This window comes from Heterocephalus glaber, unplaced genomic scaffold (genome assembly GCF_053883595.1).
Source record: "Heterocephalus glaber isolate CG9 unplaced genomic scaffold, H.glaber_assembly_v1.0 deba00001104, whole genome shotgun sequence".
NCBI lineage: Eukaryota > Metazoa > Chordata > Mammalia > Rodentia > Bathyergidae > Heterocephalus > Heterocephalus glaber.
The window spans coordinates 4,732,840-4,752,081 of NW_028258193.1; the positions used below are offsets into that span (position 1 = coordinate 4,732,840).

The 19,242-nt window shown below is 49.8% G+C and overlaps 1 protein-coding gene and 1 long non-coding RNA gene across 5 annotated transcripts in view; one reads left to right on the forward strand and one right to left on the reverse strand.

The window, feature by feature from the left end:
- The window catches only part of LOC106008123 (uncharacterized), a 54,988-nt gene that overhangs the window by 20,497 nt on the left and 15,249 nt on the right, over nucleotides 1–19,242 (forward strand). For 2 of the 4 annotated variants that reach the window (XR_015450884.1, XR_001182634.3), the window contains 2 exons: nucleotides 10,613–17,764; nucleotides 18,592–18,698. This is a non-coding gene — a long non-coding RNA (uncharacterized LOC106008123). The other 2 variants (XR_015450885.1, XR_015450883.1) reach the window with 1 other exon arrangement.
- Defb1 (defensin beta 1) lies at nucleotides 7,218–15,213 on the reverse strand. Its single transcript, XM_004869592.4, has 2 exons — nucleotides 15,035–15,213; nucleotides 7,218–7,441 (listed from the first exon to the last, which is right to left on the reverse strand). Exons 1-2 carry the CDS (start codon nucleotides 15,093–15,095, stop codon nucleotides 7,299–7,301), a joined length of 204 nt encoding a protein of 67 aa, XP_004869649.1. The 5' UTR covers nucleotides 15,096–15,213; the 3' UTR covers nucleotides 7,218–7,298.

The window sequence follows — 19,242 nt, forward strand, 5'->3', positions numbered from 1 at the left end:
TGAGTACAGTTTGCCAGAGGTTGTTTGTCTTTGTGTAATGTGGTTTTCTCCATCCCATGTTGGGTGGTTCTGATGTCTTGTTACTCTTGGTTGTGTATTTACATTGGAGAATGTAGATCCAAGCTATGCTGTAGGGAGATAAGGTGTGCTTCCTAGGCTGTTTTATTGGAAGATCTGTTTTCCTATTAAGCTTTTCTTGAGAGGAAAAAACAAATTGGGAATTCTGTACATGGGAAGATCATACAGATGAGAAACTGTTATCTATCCTTTTTTTGCTCTTTATACTTTAGTTTTTTTCATATAAGAGAAACATGTTATATTTAAGTTTGTTTGCCTGCTTTATTTTGCTTAAATTTATGGTCTCAAGGTGCACCTATGTTCAGTGTGTAGAAACTGTCCAGCAGAATGTGTGCCTCTAAGATGTTCTTAAACTTTTATGAAAGTTAAATTTGTCACTTTGGCTGGACCACCGTGCAGAAATATTTGGCCAGCATCACTCTGGTTATGTCTTGGAAAGTGTGTATTAGTAGATTATGGTTTTTGCATTATTTTATTCCACGGCCAGTCAGCTCTGGCATGAAGCTGCAGGAGAGGGGCAGGAAGGCAAGGTTTATTATGCTCACAGGAGACCTGCCAGGCCACATGGTGCCACCTGGGCTCATCAGGTGCTCAGGAGGCAGAAGATGGGGCCAGGGGTGGGGAGGTCAGAACCTTTGCCAGAGTTTCCTTGGGACGGGGAGGGGAGAGTGGCAAGGTGAGGGCAAGGCACTGGGTTGGATGGCGTCTGCCTGCTTCATGGTGTAGGACAATCCTCTGTTGCTTGGCCACATTCCGGAAAGAGGCCGGCAGAGGGGCACTCTCTCCTGTGGGGTGAGCGTCAGCAGAGGACGAAGGCCCTGTGCTGGGTAGTTTGCGTGTCACAGTCGCGCTCCTGGAGGGCCATGCTACCTCGACACTTGGCTAACCCTGGACAGTGCACTACTCTGCCATAAAGAAAGGGAATTTTGAGTCATTTGTAGGAACATAGGTGCACCTTGAGACCATAAATTTAAGTGAAATACATCAGGCAAACAAACTTAAATATAACATATTTCTCTTATATGAGAAAACTAAAGTATAAATAAAGAGCAAAAAAAAGATAGATAATAGGAAGTGAGGAGATAGGACTTTCTTAAAAGAGAAGCTGTTGTGGTTTATTTCTAGACTCTCCCTAAGGGCCTCATGCACTCCTAGGTGCTCTGTTTCCTATCTGCTATGGCTGGAGCCTCTCTCCTCTGCCATGCCATCCTGCCTTGGAGCCAGCTGACTTCGAACTGAAACATGCCTCCAACCTCTCCTCCTTTAAGTTGCAGATGTTAAATATTGTGCCCTGGTGATGAGGAACATGGCTAAGACAGCTGTGCTGGGGCGGGAGTTGTGTGCATCATTAGCTCTAGCAACTTCAGCACAGTCTCCTCAGAACTGGGTGTTCTCCAGCCAGACTGCAATGCACTCATCATGCCCTATCAAATACACTGTTGAGAAACATGATCAGTTTTTAAAAATTTGTCTGGCTGTTTATTCAATTGAATACATGGAGATCCATTGCCAAGTATGGTCTTCCCTTGGTACCCACAGGAGATTGTTTCTAGGACCACACGGACACCAAAGTCTAGGAATGCTCCAATCCGTTATATGAAATGACACAGTATCTGCATGGAACATTCACACGTTTTCTTGTATCTTATAAATCATCTCTAGATTGAGTAAAATACTGAATACCATGTGAATGCTATGTATATAGATGTTAAACTTTATTGTTTAGGGTCTAATTACAAGAAAAATATCTTAGATGTTCAGTACAGATGTCCTTCTTTCTGTAAGGCATGTGACTCATGGTTGGTGGAATGGGCTAGTACAGATCCAACAGGTCCAGAGGGTCAACTGTCACCTGTTCTAGAACATCAAGTTCATGCTTCAGTTTGCTCTACTGGTTCCTTAGGTCTGTGCAGTTCCCAGCTGGGAACTTCACTTTTTATCAGTCTGTCACTACAGACTGCTATGGGCCTATATCTAGAGTTAGGGCAACTTTAGCCACGATTGCAAATAAATCCTCAAAATTTAATGACTTCAAGGCCACCCACCCCCATCATAGCTCACTAAGGATCATTCTAGTAATTAGGGAGCTTGTTTTTACCACTGTTCAGGATGCAGGCTTCGCTTGCTGACAGTTGTGTCATTACCTATGCCTTAGAAAACTATTCATCAACCCCCCAGGGAAATGAGAAAGAGGCCTACATTTGCTCTTCCTGGGAGTGACACATATCAGTTCTGCTCACTTGCTATTGAAGAAAGAGCAGCCCACAGTTGAACTGAAGGGGCCATCCAGTCTCTGCAGTTCAGCCCCTATTAATAAATACGCTCTAGGAAAGATGAGGCAGCTGCCTTTCGCTACACAATCTCTTCTGTTTTTAATAAATTCCTCTTCAATTTGGTGAAAGGGCATCCTCTGGACTGTTCCTTAGAGACAGTATGTAGTAATAGCAAAAATTTCTAGTCCTTTTATGTTGAAAAACATCCAATTTTGCACTTACATGACCGATATATTGGCTCACATGGATTCTAACTTCAACATCATTTTTCTTGAGAAAATTTAATGTATTTAGCTATGATCATTTGATGCCAAAATGATTTACGTGCCTTGGTGGAACATCCTGTATTTTCTTTCTCTTTAGAAAGTTTAAGGTCTTCCCTTTTTAGTACATGTTTTGAAATTTTGTGAAGATGTACCTGAATGTTACTCTTTGTTCATGCCAGTGCCTGCCATGGCATCTGATAGAATTTTTCAATTCAGAAATTATGTTTCTTTATCTTTGGGAAAATTTATTTCATATTTCTTTGATAATTAATTCTTGTAACTTTATTCTATCTTTTCTTTCTGTAACTCATTTAATGAGAGAACTTTCTCGATGATCTCATCAGTGTATTTTACCTCTTTATTCACTTTTTTCATCTTTTGACTTTTTTGCAGTCACTTAAATTCATTATTTAAGGTTTTATTTGAATTTTTTTCTTTAATAGCTCTGAAATGGCTAATATCTTCTTTCTAATCTCTAATCTTCTAGAGTATTTTATTTTGGCCTTATGGATGACTTTTTCAGAGGTGATTTGTACTTGTGTAATGTGGCTTCCCCCATCACATGCTGGATTTCCCTGCTGTCTTGTTATTCTTGGTTATGTATTTACATTGAAGGATAAAGATCCATGTTGTGTTCTAGGGTTCTAGGCAGGCAGGCTGTGCATCCTAAGATGTTTTATCGGAAGATCTGTTTTCCTGATAAGCTTTTCTTTGAAAGGCAAAGCCAATTGTGGATTTGTACATGGAATGATCATGCTGGTGAGAAATTTTTATTTACCAGCATGGTGGGTGGAGCCTGCCCACCAGGATGTGTGCCTCCTGGGTGTTCTTGCTCTACAAAAGTTAAATTTGTCAACTTGGCTGGTCCACAAAGCCACATCTTTGTGCAAACATTACTTTGGATGTTTCTGGTAAAGTGTACTTTGGATGAGGTTGATATTTGTTTTGTATTTTCTCCTGTCATGGTGAGTCAGTTGGTTCCCCAAGAGGGCATAGAAGAGGCTCAGATGAGCTAGGTTTATTATCCTCAGAGGTCACAGAACTGGGAGGCCTGGAGGTAGTGCAGTGCGGCATGGAGTAGCAACGGGTGGTCAGGAGGCAGAAACCCAGAGCTAGGCTGTGAGGAGACCATCGCCTCTGCTGGGATTTCCTCAGGAAGAGCAGGTTGACCAGTTTAGGACAGACTGGTTTGGATCTTTTATGTGAACTTTGGCCTATCAGATGGTCCCTCATTCCCTTGCACTTGGATCTGGATGATTAAGGCAGAGAAACACTGTCTCCAGAGGGTGTGGATCCCAGAGAGCAGGTCAGCTTGGCCAGCAGAGTCTGTGTGTCTCAGGCATGGTCCTCTAAGAACCGGCTGGCCCTGGGAAGCCCACACTCTCCCTAGCCAGATCGGTTATTCTTTTCTTTTTGCAATGTCACAACATCATAAAGTGTATGAAATAAAATCTTTGCAATTAAATTGGTAGACACTTTGCAAAGCAGATTGTACTTCATAATGTGGATGGAGATCAATCATCTGAAGAACGTGATAGTGTGAACATGGATTTCTGTGTAGAGAATGAATCCTGCTAGCCGAGTGCCCTTGCAGTCAAACTGCACTCCTTCCTGAATCTCCAGCCTGCCAGCCTCACTGTTACATTTTCAGCTCCCCAATCCTCTTCAGACTGTAGAGGCAATTCCTTGAGACTGGTCTATTTCCATATTTCTAAATATTTGATGTAATCTGGTTCACTTTTGTCTTTAAAAATCTTCCCTTTGCTTCCACCTCTCTGAATATGCCCAAGGATTACTATGGCATGCATAAAAATATATAGTCTCTTTGTAATGCTTTGCCATTTCCCTGTAAAGATCTGTATTCTTTGGAGATTTTCTCTCTGATTTTTTTTTTGTATTAAATTCTTTTATTGGTACATTGTAGGTATACAACACAATTACATTTCTCATTGGGAATTGTACCTTTACATAATGCATCTTGGTTCTTATTTTTTCCCCATTCCTAGCCCTCCCTTCACACCCTCCACCCTTCCCTATTTACAAAGACTTTATTTCCATTTTTTCCATTTCTCATCATTTTTCCTTTCCCTTCTTTCCTTTCCCCTGCCCCTCCCACTACCCCTACCCCTTTGGACCTTTTCTTCCTATTTTACATTTTCGATTATTCATTCTAATCATTGGTACATTTTAGGTATACAATATAATGACATTCATCATTGGAAATTTGCACCTTTACATAGTCTCTCTTGGTTCTTATTTTTCACCCTTGCCCAGCCCTCCCTTCAACCCCTCCAGTCCTCCCTATTTACAAAGATTTTGTTCCTATTTTTCCATTTTCTCATATTAATCCCATTCCCTTCTATCCTTTCCCCTAGCCCTCCCACTTCCTTCCCCTTTGCCCCTTTTCTTCCTATTTCACATTACCTATTATACATTTAGTCCTTATTTACACTTTCAGTTTCTCATACCAGAGAAACTATTCAGTATTTACACATGTGTGTCCTATTTATTTCACTTAAGAGTATCACCTCATTGTGCATCCACTTAGCTATAAATGTCTCTAATTTCTCATTTTTTATGGCTGAGTTGTACTCCATTTTATAAAAAAACCACATTTTCTTTATCCAGTCTCCAGTTGATGGGCATTTGGGCTGTTTCCAAGTTTTAGCTATTACAAACTGTGCTGCTATGAACATGGGTGCACATATATCACTGTGGTATGACTCTTTTTAATTCTTTGGGGAAGATCCCCAGCAGTGGAATAGCGGGGTCAAATGGGATTTCCAGTCCTAGTTCTTTGAGGAATCTCCATACTGATTTCCACAGTGGTTGCACCATTCTACACTCCCACCAGCAGTGGAGCAGGGTTCCTCTTTCCCCACACCCCCGCCAGCATTTGTTATTGGTTGATTTCATGATAGCAGCCATTCTTTCTGGCGTGAGGTGGAATCTCAGCGTTGTTTTCATCTGCATCTCTCGAATGACCAGTGATGTTGAACATTTTTTCATGTATTTATTTGCTATTTCTACTTCTTTATCTGAGAAATGGCTGTTCATTTCAGCTGCCAATTTTTGGATTGGGTCTTTAAATTTGGGAGGTCTGATCTTTTTAAGTTCTTTATGGATTCAAGATAGTAGACCTTTGTCTGAGGAAGAGCAGGTGAAGATTTTTTCCCACATTCTGGGTCTCTCTGATTTTTTATTTTTATTTATGTTGACATTTGTATAGCAGAAAAGTTCTAAGTCAAATTAGGAAAGCTAGTTCTTGATTTAGAAAAGCGAGAGAGTTATAGGTCCTTAGTCAATTAGTAGATGTAAGCCACTTATAGACTCAGGGCCTGTACATCGGGGCATGGTGACATTTTTTGAGAAGAACAGTGTTGTACTACTGAACAGTTATACTGCGAGTCGTTTTCTTTTGATCATGGTGACCTGGCCATTTGCTGACCCACAAGGCCTTAGAGTTGGGTGTGTACAGAAGTTGTATATATGTGGTCCTGAAGGCCAAGGAAGTTATGGGGAGAAAGAACTAAAACACTGTGGACTCTACTCCTGCCAACTCGACATTCTTCTCAGAGCAGACTGGCCTTGCATTGCTTCTTAGGTTTTCAAGACAAGAAAGAGGCTGGACACCCAAAGAAACCACTCGTGTCTGAGGTACCCGGTGTGCCTGGGTAGAGTTAGTGTCCATCACAGTCGCCAGCATCTTTCCTCTCCGCCTTTCCCTGTGGGAAGTGGAACAGGGCAGCATGTCCGTCTCTGGGGCTGCTGACATGTGCATTTATAGCAGGCAGTCTTCACTTATGCTTATGACTGACAGAAGTGGAAGTGAAATTGCTGTCACAGATTAGGGAGAAAACAGCATTGTGTGCCTCATCATTCAGAGCATTAATAGCTTTGTTGGGTAAAGAGAGGTGACTGGTGACCACTTCTCCCCTCCCAGGGCTGCCGGTGGGCCCAGCAGAAGGCAGGACCGAGAGGCACATGTGGCTGAGCCGTCATCATACCTTGTGATGTGTGGTTAGGTTTTGTAATTGCGGTGGAGTACAGAATGCTGATCTGTTTTGAGATAGGATCTTTTTCTATGTCCCAGGCTGGACTTGAACTTGCTATATAGCACAAAGTGGCCTCAAACTCACAATCCCCTATGTCAGCCTCCAGAGTAATGGGATTACAGGTATGTCCACCATGCCTGGGTATCAGAAGCTTTCAGTGGTCACAGAAGAGGTTCGCACAGCTAAGGTGAAGCCACCCATGACTCTAGCCTAGAAAGAGGGGGCCACAGCCTTGGCTCTGCAGATGTACACTCTTTGAGATCCCAGAATTTGGGGTGCACCTATGCCAGGCTCTACCAGGCCCTCAGCTGTGTCCACTGACCTCAGCACATAGCCTTGATCTCAAAGGGACCCTCGGCATCGCTCACTTGTCGGGACTGATGCTGAAACGAGGTGAAAGTGACATCCTCTATGCCCTGGCAATCTTTCCGCTGGACCAGGCAAACTCTGTGACTGGGCCTGTCTCTCCTTCTAAGCCCTGTGTTCTAACCCCAGATTATCTTAACCTTTTCCAAACCGAGATGCAGTTTCATGCAAGGAGGCACTTTCCCAAAATGTTTTTCTTTATTAAAACAAGTATTTAAAACCCTTTGGCTGGCTTCTGTGCTCTGTCCAGCCACTCCAGCTCAGGTGCAGCACTTGGCCTTCCCACTGTAGCAGGTGCCGACAATTTTGGAGTACACGGGGCAGGCAGAGTAGAGACAGAATCCCCCATTCTTCACACATTGGTAGTGGTCTGGTCGGTGGCCAAGACTTGTGAGACCAGCCCCTGCAGGGAGGGAACAGATGCGCTTCAGACTCCTGGCTTGGAGCTGCCCTGACTTTGGAAGATTTTGGGAAGGGAGGACAGACAAGAGGCCAAGCATGCAAGAGAATCGTCTCTTGCAAAGAGATTGCGGATAATTGATCTTTGGGGCTGTTAATAAAATTAGGCCCTTGAAGAGTTCGCTTGCCAAGGAAGAACTCCAGGGCCCGATGGGATTTCCTTTCATCCAGAGCCTTTAAGATATGCAGAGAACTAAAGTTACTCCCCAAATAAGTCTCCTACTCCTTTTCACTTTCCCCCAAATTCATGTCCTCTATTTTCCAAATGCTGAAGTGGTTGCTTGGCCATAAACACACTCTACACATTCCCACCTCAGTGACTTTGGTCATACAGATCCCTCTGACTTAAATCCCAGCTCCTATGCCTTCTACACCACTGTTTCTGCTGAACCCTATGATCCTTTACTGTCAGGATGAAGTTATGGTTCCTCTATAAAGACTTCATAGGTTTCTCCACTTGGAATTTATTCTGCTTTCTGCCTAGTGTCACAGAACCTCATAAATAGAAGATTGATAGACTAGTCTTCTGTGTATCCAGTAGGGAGCAAAGTCACTCTCTGACATGCCCGGTGGGTGACCGTCAGGCTACTGTTTTGCCCCTGTCGTTGCTGGTTGATGTAGGCTGACTCCCATCCCCTCAAAATTCCTAGATTGAAGTCCTAACCTCCATTATCTCGGTGACACACTATGTGGAGCTAGGGCCAATGAAAGGTTAATTGGGCCAAAGGAGGTCATTAGGGTGGGCTTATTCAGTATGGCTGGTGTCCTTGTAAGAAGAGTTGGGGACACAGACCACTGGGAGGGAAGATGAGTGAGGATGTGGAGAAGGTGCATCCACAAGCCAAGGAGAGAGGCCTCAGCAGAAGCCAACCGTATTAGCATTCGTGACCTCAGCCTTCCGGCCTTCAGAGCTGTGAGGAGATGCATTTCTGCAGCTTAAGGCCCCTGGTCTGTAGGAGTTTGTGTGGTCTGCACAGTCTACCACAGTAGGTCATCACCACGCTAGGAGGCAGGAGACTCTGACTTCCTGTGTGCTTGTTGGAAAGATGCTCTCCATACTGACGGAGTTCCTTTCAGGAACTTTTATCCAGGGGCTCTTTTCCTGCTCTGTGCAGTTAAGTCTAATCACTATTTAATTTTGAGTAATTTTACTTTCCCTCACTTTTCTCAATGCCTCATTTCTAGACCCTCCCAATCGTGTCCACAGTCCTTCAAATTTTCCAGGGGGCTTTCTCAAGACTGAGGCAGGAGCAAGCGTGAGGCATCCCAGGTATATCTCAGTGACCTAGAGCAAAGGTGCTTTGTTTGTTTTGGTTTGCTTATTGTAGAGCCATGTTGCTCGATGTGGCAGCAAGTAGCTCAGTGGTGCTGCTCACATTTAAACGAATTGGGATTTCAGTAGCCACACATGGCTCCTGCCTCCTGCATGGGTAGTGCACATGTAGAAAGCTTTCAGGACCACAGAATGTTCTGGTGCACTGCGATCGAATACAGACTAAGGAGAGTCATCATTCTGGTTCCCCTATCCAGCCCCTCAGTCAGAGAAGCATCTTGGGCCAAGGCTACTTGGCTGCTCACATGGAGCATCTCCTGGTCCCAGCTCATGGGTTCCTCCACAGCATACTGATCATACAGACGGTGTCCAGGATTGCCCTGTGTCTTCATAGCTACAGAGTGTTGACCTCCAGTAGGATCCTGGTCAACCGCACTCTCCTGCTGTGTCCAGGTCCAGCTTTGTCTCCTTTGCTGGGAGGCTTTCAGAGCTGGCCAGATTCTGAGGGAATGCTCAGTCTGCCCCCGCCCCCCCCTTCAAGGGATTACCAGTTGCTAGGAAGACATATGGAACCAAAGGTTTGACAGTTCCCGTAAATCGTGAAGGTCGGCAATCTTTCCTAGTCTTTGTTTTTCTCAATAATGAAGTTGCTTATCTCTTTCTCCAGTGAATGATGTTCTCTCTCTCACTGTCTGGGTGCAGTGAGGAGGGCCCAAACAGAATTCAGCTTTCCAGGGGCGACACGGATGTCAGAGCTCCTGTAATTCACCTTCTCCTCCACCTGCTCCCCAGATGGAGAAACTGAGGTCCTGAGGTGTCCCCAGGGCAGGCAGCCAGCCATGTGAAAGCCGGGAAAGGATGGCAGGACCCCGTCCCCCTCCCCAGTTCCCATTCCACCTCACCATGGTGCAGCTTGAGAGAGTGTCAAGGTAGCTAACGAGAACTAACTCCTGGGATTAGCTTCAAGAGCCTATTACATTATCTATACAAACAAAACAGTGATGAGCTCCATCCTCAGGTGCTTAGTTGTGTTATCTGTCCTAGAACTAATGTAGAGTGTGATTGTTTCCAGTATCCCACCTGTCTGTGGCCAGCTTCTCCGGTCTGAAGCTGAGGAGACCACTGTGTCCCACCTCTAACCTTCTCAGCCTGGCTGTTTTCCCTTTGGCAAGTGACTCACACACTCACAAGTTCGCTTAATCCTCCAAGGAATGCACGCCTTTTCCTTACCGGCAGGAAAACCATGGGGCCTATGTGGTTGCATCAAAGTAAAACTGAGATGAATCTCATGTGTGAAACTGCTGGGCCAGTGGTTTTCGAGTTCCTGCAGGTGTCGGAGCCTCCTGAAGGCTGTGAAAGCACAGCAGCCCTGCCTGTTCCCTGGGTTTCTGAGGTGTAGGGTCAGCACGGGGCGGCCACTTCCGTTTCTGACAAGGTCCCAGCTGAGCCTGAGGCTGCCGGGTCAGGGAGCCCAGGGAGCCTCTGTGGAGAATGCTGGGCCCTTCCCGTGGGGGTCTCTGTGCTGCTCTCCGTGCACTGATGTCACCAAGCACCAAAGTCGCTCTTGTGACATTTGCCTTCTCCTGTGACAGATTTGACCCACACCAAAATGGTATTAATATAAAAGCATCATATAGAAAGGCATAGTATGTCAGGGCCTTGTTATAAATCTAAGGAAACATAAGCAATACTTCTCATCAAAGGGAAGACACAATTTGAAATAAATTAACGAAGACCTAGAAAAGTGAAAATGCTATGTTTAAACATTTGAAGAATATATTTCAAATGTCAATTTTCTCTCTCTCTCTCTCTTTTTTTTGGTACCGGGGATCGAACTCCAAGTTAATCTTCAGATTCAACACGATACCTTAAAAATCTCAAGAGATCCCTTCAGTGCTACTTGACAAGCTGATTGTAAAGTCTGTTCGGAGAATCAAAGGGCTAAGCATGGCCAAGGCACTTTGGAGAAGAGGGTGGGAGGACTTGCTTTACAGGATTACTAATTACAGAGCCACTGTAATTAAGATGGTGTGGTGATGACACAGGACACACGGACAGACACTCGAGACAAGGAAAAGGTAGACGGAGGTCTGTGTGTAGAGAGTTGATGGAGGACAGCAGTGGGTCAGCGGGCCAGTGTGAAAGTCTCCTCAGTTATGGCAATGGGGTTCTCATGCCAGAAAAAACAACCTGACCCTTACTTCATAATGCGTGCACACGCACACACACACATGCATGCGCGCACACACACACACACACACACACACACACGCCCTTTGCCAGGTGGATTAAGCTCGGGTGTAAAAGGATAACCATATGCTTTTAGAAGCCAATACTGATAACTGTTCATGTTTTTGAGCTAAAGAAAGATTTCTTAGGATAGAAACACACTAACCCCAAAGGAAAAGATATATCACTTCCGTTTACACTAAAATCTTGATGAAAAATCTCCATTAAAAGAGGAAACAATAAAGACACAAGGTAAGAGGTGATATTTGAATTCCCTATAACAAAGGACTTAGTCGAGAATATAAAAAGAGCCACCACAAATCCATACATGAAGACAGAAAATCTGATAGAAAATGTGGATAAAACACAAATAACATTTCACAAAAGATATCCACATGCCTAGTAACTATATGCCAAAGTGCTCAACTTGCTATTGGGGAATGCAAATTAAAACTAATGCGATTGAGCTCACTACAGCTCACTAGCTGGCTAAAACTTAAAAGGAGTCAATTTTATCTAGTGTTGAGGATTGTGTGGGAACTCTTCCTCATCAAGGGAATATAATAAATTAATGTAAATAATTTTGGAGAACAGTTTAACATTCATTCGTTATCTATTAAATTTGAATATGTGCATATCCTGAGACCCAGCAATTCTGCCTTCCAGGGTATAGAAATAGGGGCAAATAGCCTTATTTTGCCCGTTTAAACACACAAACCACCCTGCCGTCACGTGGACAGTGGGTGCTGACAGTGGGAGGCGCAGGGAGTGACCCAGGCCAGTTTGGGTCCCCTGGGCGGAGAGGCCGGGACTTAGCAGGCTCAGGGTGCCGCAGGCTGCAAAGTGCTCTCTCTGGCTCTGCCTCGGGGTCACGGGGTGCCCGCTGCACAGGGTCAGGAAGCTGTCCACCCGTGTCTGGTGAGCCTTCTGAATGCATGCTGTTTTTAGTAATTCAGAAAGTAAAAATTAGCAGTTTCTCCTGGGAAGGCCGTTCTCAGGCCCCAGAGCTCCAGCTCCGCTGTGCAGCCTCAGCGCCGGCTCAGACCTGCGCGGGTCGGTGCTGTCCAGAGCGCGCTGAGCCTGGGTAACGCGCGCCACGTCTGCTCCTCGCCTGTCCCAGATCCCCGCCCCCGCCCGGTGGGTGCTGCTTCTCGCCCTGGTCCTGGCGGAGCTGGACGGTGCGATGTTATCAGAATCGGTGACCCAGAGGCAGGGAGAGGAGAGCTGGGCGAGAGGCGTGCGGCGCAGGCGACTCAGGGAAGCGGGGCCGGGCCGTCTCCACGGGACGCACCCTTGTGAGGCCAGTTAGGCCAGACGGCCAGCCGGCCGTGATCCTGCTTCTGCGACAGTGACAGCAGCTACTCTGCTGCTCAGGCGTAAGAAGAGCTGTCGGGTCCGTGAAGGGCGGTCGTGATCACGCAGCAGGAAGGGGCTGGGATGTACGTGTCACTGGCTCGTGGGGGAGAGCAGGGCAGAGGGAAGAGTGCCTTGTAGCAAGGAGCACACAGCAGGCTCGATTTCCACGGTGCCATCACAGTGCAAACCGCTGGCATGAGGAAGGGCTGACAAGGGCCTCCCTGCCACCCAGGGGAGGTACGCCCTAACACAGGGAGAGTGACCAACATGCCTCAAGGATGAAGTTGCTTTGAAGTCTTTTGTCTTTATATAAAAAAAGCCATGAAAATAAAATTTCTTAAGAAGTCGTTTTTGACTGAGATACAGAAAGGGAAAGAGCGTGCGAATGAACGTTCGCCAGCGAGGCCATCGGCAGTGGACCTCCTGGTCCTCCGTTTCTCTGCTTTAAAGCAACCAACAGCCTCCTGCTGGCCCTGAGATGGGCTTTGTGCGATGCAATCACAACTCAGCGAAAATGTTACCAGGGAGATTTGGAAGCACTCACTGGAAAATAGGTATCTTGGACTAAGCCACCGTCAGGTATGGATTGCCAAGGACAAAGGAGGGTTTGGAAGAAGACCTGGGCCTCTTGGCGCCCCCAGACTGGCTGGGCACAGCAGGCATCAGAGCAGGCTCCAGCAGAGAGGCCAGGGTTTGGGGTGCAGGGAAGCAGCCAATTAAACCCGTGTGTGAGGGAGACTCAGATGCCGGTCCCAGGTCTAGGCTTCCTAGCATTTGCTGCGACTGTGCAGCTCTGGTGCGAAGGTCACAGTACTGGCAGTTGGCATGGACTCCAGAGCAGTCCTGGATCGGGAATTTGCTCATCAGAGCCCCGTGGGCTGGGTTAAGTCAGCAAGTGCCCTTTCCCGGTCAGGGGAGGCCCACTGGTTCGTTGCCAGTGTGTGGGGTGGGAGCTGGAGCAGGTGGACTCCTCCCGTGGTGGGTACCAACAAAAGGCCAATGGCAGACTTCATGCCGCGGCTGCAGGAGCATAGCTGTGCTGATAGAAGGGTCCTAGCGGCCCCGTTTCTTCCCCTGCTCACCTCACATTTGTCTCTAATCTGCTGCCGCACAACCAGTCGGCCTCTAGACAGACCATAGCCCTCATAAAGCCACTTTCCACCCTTCCTCCTCCCAGCCAGGGTCCCTAGGGCTCAGCCAAACCCAGGTGTGTGTCCTGCCCACAAGGCCTTGGAGGATTCCTGTGTACTCCTCCATGGCCTCCTCCCAGCATCTGCCACCCCCAAGCCCGGGGTGTCCCTGTGGGCTGCATGGGGATTTTAGGCCAGGATTGGAGCCCCTGAGCTGCCAATCATTGGTCACATGACATGCCAAGTTATTTGTCCACAAATGCAGACAAGGGTTCTTTGTCCTCCTGCAGTCATACATGCTGTCTGGCCAACTATCTGCTCCCCCACACCCTGCTTTCTAAAGTCAGCTTTGTCCTGGTGCAAATGCAGATGGCCAGGGCACCAGACAGACATAGCCCTGAGTCAAGGGGGCCAAGGGCAGGTGGCATGAGGTGCAGTACCTGGCAGGGGGAGCTTAGAGTGATGGTCTCTGAGCACGTGGAGATGTTGCAGATGAAAATGAAAGCTCATGATGTTAGGCAGGCTGTGTTGACTCTTTTGAGTTTAGGTTGTAAGGAAGGAATGTCTCCTTGTTACTCAGTAGAGACTCACCCACAAAATCAAAGCAGAAGTCAAGCACAGAGTGGGGCTCCCAGTACCTGGCCTGTGAGACACTGTCTAGTCTAAAGAAAAACTCATTGCAACTTATTGAGGGGATTTCTCTCCCTCTGTGATGGGGGCATGAAATGGGCGGCATGAAGAACAGTACTTCGGAGGCTTCTGAGCCCAGTTTTCAGATGGGAAAGGGAGGCCTGAGTGGGACAAATTAGACAGATCTATAGGGCAACGCGACAGGGTCTCAGAGAGCTCCCAGCTGTGGTTTTGGCCCCAGCTGTGTTATGCTGCAGATGAGGAAACTGAGGCTCAGAGACACGGGACTTGCTCCTGGTCACTGTGACCGACAGAGCCAGGGAGGGAATGTGGTTGAGCCCTCTGCAGGGGCCCCCTCCTCGCCAGCAGGGGCTCTGCTGCTCTGTCCCAGAGGAGCTGGCATCCCTCGACCTGAGTCCCCTCCCTGAGCTGTGGAGGCCTGGCCTGGAGAAGGAGCCTGGGTTTCCTGGGCAGGGGCAGTTGCCTGTGGTTCCCTGAGGCCTGCAGGGGGCCGAGTCCCAGTGCTGGCTGAGCGGGTCTGGAGGAGGTTGGTGGCTCCCTGCCTGCAGCAGGTCACCAGGAGGGAGCAGCCCGGTGACCTGGGGGAGGAACGAGGTGCCTCTCTCCGGGTGGGAAGCTGGCCTCTCTGAGGAGCCCTCCTGCACCCTTCCCACAGAGCGTCAGTGTCCTAAGTCCCAGGGACAACACAGGGGTCAGAAGACTGAAGCAGCAGCTCAGTCCTGTGTCCCTGGGGGGCTCTTGTGTCCTCTGCTGCCCAGGGGACAGCTTGCAGCCCTGCTGGCTGGTGACGCAGGCTGCTGTCCTGCTGCTGGCCCCTTGGCCCGCTGATGGGGTGTCCTCAGCTCTCCTTCCCAGTGTCTCCAGCCCTAGGCCAGTGCCCAGCATGTCTGAGGCTTACCTGGGGCCGTGTGGAAGGAGAGGAAGCAGATGGTGAGCAGCAGCAGGCAGTGGGTCCTCATGGCGGCCCGGCCAGCAGCTGGGCTCTGATGCTGGAGAGGATGAGAACTCCCTGGGAGCTGGGCCTGTAGAGGCTTCCGGGGGTGGGGTGAGGCTGTATTTATGGGGTGCAGGGTTGCACAACTCCATGGACGGGCTAAAGGGAGGTGTGGCAATCCAGAGTGAAGCTGTAATAACTAGCTCTTCTGTAATTTGCCCTGAATAGACTCCAGGTCATGCGGCAGGTTGCCTCTGCCTGGCTGTGGCTGGATTTTCCTCTCAGCCTGGCAACCCAGTCCGCTTCTCAGCCAGGCCTGTTGGTATTCCAGGTTCCATGGGTCGGAGAGACTCTGGGGCAGGCAGCTCACGCTAGGATCCCTCCCGTGGCTGTGGTTCAGGGCTCGAGCGAGGACAGCAGCCCAGGCAGGTGGCTGGCTGGGTCTGGGCTGGGCCAGCCCCTGTGTTTAAGCATGTCCCTGAAGGCTGGCTTCAGACTTCCCCTCTGCCCACGGAGGAAAGTTCCTCTTCAGGCTCAGCTGCTTTCTCATGTCTCTGCTCTGTAGTACTTTCACCTGGAGTGGCCAACAGCAGGTTTGTTTATCTGATTGGACACAAGATCCCGAGGCTTTCCATCCTGACCCCCAGAGCCTGAGCCCCCAGTGTGCCCCAGAGGGCAGCTCGGTGACCCCAGGGAGCTGCCCTGTCCAGCTGGAGTCCTTCCAGTATCAGCCAGTCTCTCAGGATCGCTTTGGTCCATTAATTCGAAGTCTTTTAGAAATCTTGTAGTTATTTATCATTGACCCCTGCAGTGCTGTGAGCCCCTTCCTAGTGTCTGGATCAGGGGTCTAACCTGAAGTGTCAGAGGCTATGGCTGATTAGCCAGGGAGGAGTCTATGGAGTAGCTCTCAGAGCCACTGATGGGGCTGAGAACTTGCTTAGGCTCAGCTCCCGGGACCAGCGTCCACCCCAGGCCCAGTGTTCATCTCCGGGGGACCCTGGGCTTCACCTACAGTGCACACAGCAGTGACACGGGTCTAATTAGCCACTACCCCTGCCAGCACCAATCACGCACGTGTGTGTGTGTGGGGTGTGTGTGTGTGTGAGAGAGAGAGAGTTAGTTGGAAACTAACGGACCTTGGGCCATTCTCCTTGCAGCCCTGGTTGGTGTTTGGAAGCTATGTCTAAATTGCAGTGTTTGTCCCATGACCAGCGGCACAGTCATGGCAGTGGAAAAGAGGAGTGGAGAATTCCCCAAACAGTCAGAGGACATGAGCTATCCCGGGGGCAAAAACAGCAGGAAAAAAACCCCACCGGGAACATACTACATTCTCATTCATTCTTTCATTTTTCTGATTCGAGCACATTTATGTGATCCCCTTTAAGTGCCAGAAAATCGTGCAGCGACTTGGGGTCCGGTGAGAAACAAGCCGCAGGTGGGGAGGGGAGCAGACAGGGACTCACCCCGAGCTGGGCGGCTCGGGCTGGGGCACTGCAGGGCCTATCCCGGGAGCCACTGGCGTGACCGCCCAGGAGGTGAGGATCCCAGCCCTGGGCCTGCGCCTGCCTCTGCATGCCAGGCCGTGGGGTGATCCCCGGGGATCCCAGGGAGCTGCAGGAGGGGTGGCTATGGAGGCGGCCCAAGAACCACAAGGTTCCCTTCAGCAAAACTTAAAGAAGCTCGAGGGAGGTCTCAGCTTGGCGTGGAAAGGAGACCCACCTTTGCTTTCTTTGCTTCTCTCTTGTGGACATCACACGCCCTCAGAGAGGCAGCTAGCACAGAAGGCAGAGAAACGGGCTCTCTGAGAGACTGTTCCTGGTTTCCCATTAACCAGCTCTGTGACCATGGGCAATTTATTTCAGTTCTCTGCAGCCCAGTGGTTTTTGTCCTGGTGTAAATGGGATGACTTTACCTAGTCAGGCTATAAATGTAGGGGATAAAAAGATAAAGAAACAGAATCTCTGGACACTGCTGCAGCACATGGCACAAGAGCTTTTTGTGTCCGTGGACGCAGGGAGTGAAAGGGCTCAACAGCCAGGAAAGAAATCTGATTTTCAGGATTGGCTCTGCTTTGACCCTGGAGATAGAGTGTTTTCAAGGATCTGTCTAGAGAATCTCACCCATCCTGTGATTAACTTGCTGGTTTGTTTCTCAGAAGGCAGCCTGCATTCTAGAGTGGGCGCATCACAGTTTCCACCCATGACTCCCAAAAGTAGGCATGGGGCACTGCAGAGCTCCCCTGGGCCCCACAGAGGACTGAGGCACTGTAACCTTCCCTGAAGACCGAAATGCCCAGGGCCTGCTGAAGGGGTGGGAGGGCACCCCAGGAACACGTGGTCAGGAGAGCTCACACACAACCAGATCGTGGCGTCTGAGTTGGGGGGAGACCAGGGCTCGGTCACTCACAGGTCCCAAAGGCTGGTCTCTGCATCAGGGCCCTGACAGCCCGGGGAGGAGGATGTCAGCCGGCCTGGGAGGGGAGACACAGTCTAGTGAGGGCAGGGAAGCCGAGACGAGCCCGAGGGCAGATGAGAAAGGAGCAGATGGAGACATACTGGCGACAGTTCAGGCATAGGAAGGACCAGGGGCCGTGTGTGTGTGTGTGTGTGTGTGTGTGTGTGTGTGTGTGTGTGTGCGCGTGCGCACACTCAGGCACAGAAGGCCCATAATGAAGAGTTGTGATTTTCCCTTTAGGTAAGAGGGAATCAGAGGACAGAAATACACCTGTCACCATTTTGGAACTATTCGCGTTCCAAGTGTGGGGCTCCACGGCCCATGACACTGTGAGCGCGGACAGGACTCTGGAGAGCCGGGCAGTAAATAGCTGCTGGAGAGGGCAGTGTGTGCTTGCCCCAGGCACGGCGGTGAGGCTGCAGGCAGAGCAGCAGCCACAAAACATGGGAGGGGAAGAGAGGGCTTGGGCTCTGTGTTCGATGATCAAGTCGGGCTGAGAGTGCTTGAGGGAGGGAGCCAGAGCGGGCGAGTGGACGATGGGAGGCGGGGGAGTGCGTGTGAGGCCCTGAGAGCCCAGAGTCACCTGGCCTGGTGCTGGGATTTTCTCTAACCCAGTGGACACAGCAGCGCCGGCGGGGATCCGGTTGAGGAAAGGGGTCTGAGAGGCCGAGGTTGAACTTTCCTCTCTGGGCTGCCCACCCTTCCCGGGTGCACTGTGAGGAGAGCCTGCTTCCCGGGGCTCAGAGCAGGGTGCCCCTGCCCAGGGAGGCGGAGGAGAGAGCCCTGGGGCGTGCCGGCGTGGGCTGGTCTGAGCCTGGGATTTGTTGCAGTTGGTACTGGTTTCCACGCGCACCTGGCTCTAAGTGGATACAGCTGCCTGAGCAGCACTGAATCTTTGTCCCCCGAAGCCGTGTGTGCAGAGCTTGGGCTTTTGGAAGGCGACCGATCATGTGGGCACTGTGCTCATCAGTGGGTTCATCCCTAGCTGAGTGCGCTGTTGGGAGCGGAGCCTGCTCAGGAGAGTCAGGTCACTGGGGGTGACCGGAAGGGTGTGTCTCCCTCCCCAGCACCTCCCTCTCTGTCCGCTTCCTGGCCCCCACGATGTGAGCCGCTGTCCTTGTGCTCTTCCTCCTGTCAAGCCGGTGACCACGCCTAGACTGAGGCCCCTGAAACGGTGAGCGAACCCTGCTCTGTGTTGTGGCTGTCGAGTATTTCCCATCCACGGTGGGAAAGTGGCTAAGACACCCCCTGCTCCCCGCACCGGGCGGGCTCCACGGTCCTTTCCCACTCATGCTCCAGGTCCTCCTTTTTTTCTGGCTGCCTAGGATTTGTGTCCACTCGTCCCTCATTGGCCCCGTGTCAGCTTCTGCTTCGGGTCTTTCTTCCAGTCCTTTGCTGTGTTTATGAAGGCACTGAGGGACTCGGCTGCCTCTGCTTCTGCAGCTGGTGGGCGTGCTCCAGCGGCAGGGTGCAGAGGAGTGGGGTACAGGCACCGGCCTCCGGATGCTCCAGCGCCTGTCTCTAGCCAGGGTCTCCCCAGCCCCTCCTGAGGAGCCTTCCCTCACCTCTGCCCCTTGCCTCACCCTGGCTGGTGCGTCAGGTGCCCGGGTCCCGCTTTGCCCACGGCAGTGGCTGCCTTGTCCTCCGCGTGCCTGTCTCCCCGCCAGGTTTGGTGAAGTTCGAGGCTGGCGAGAGTGGAACCCCGCTGTCTGCTCCAC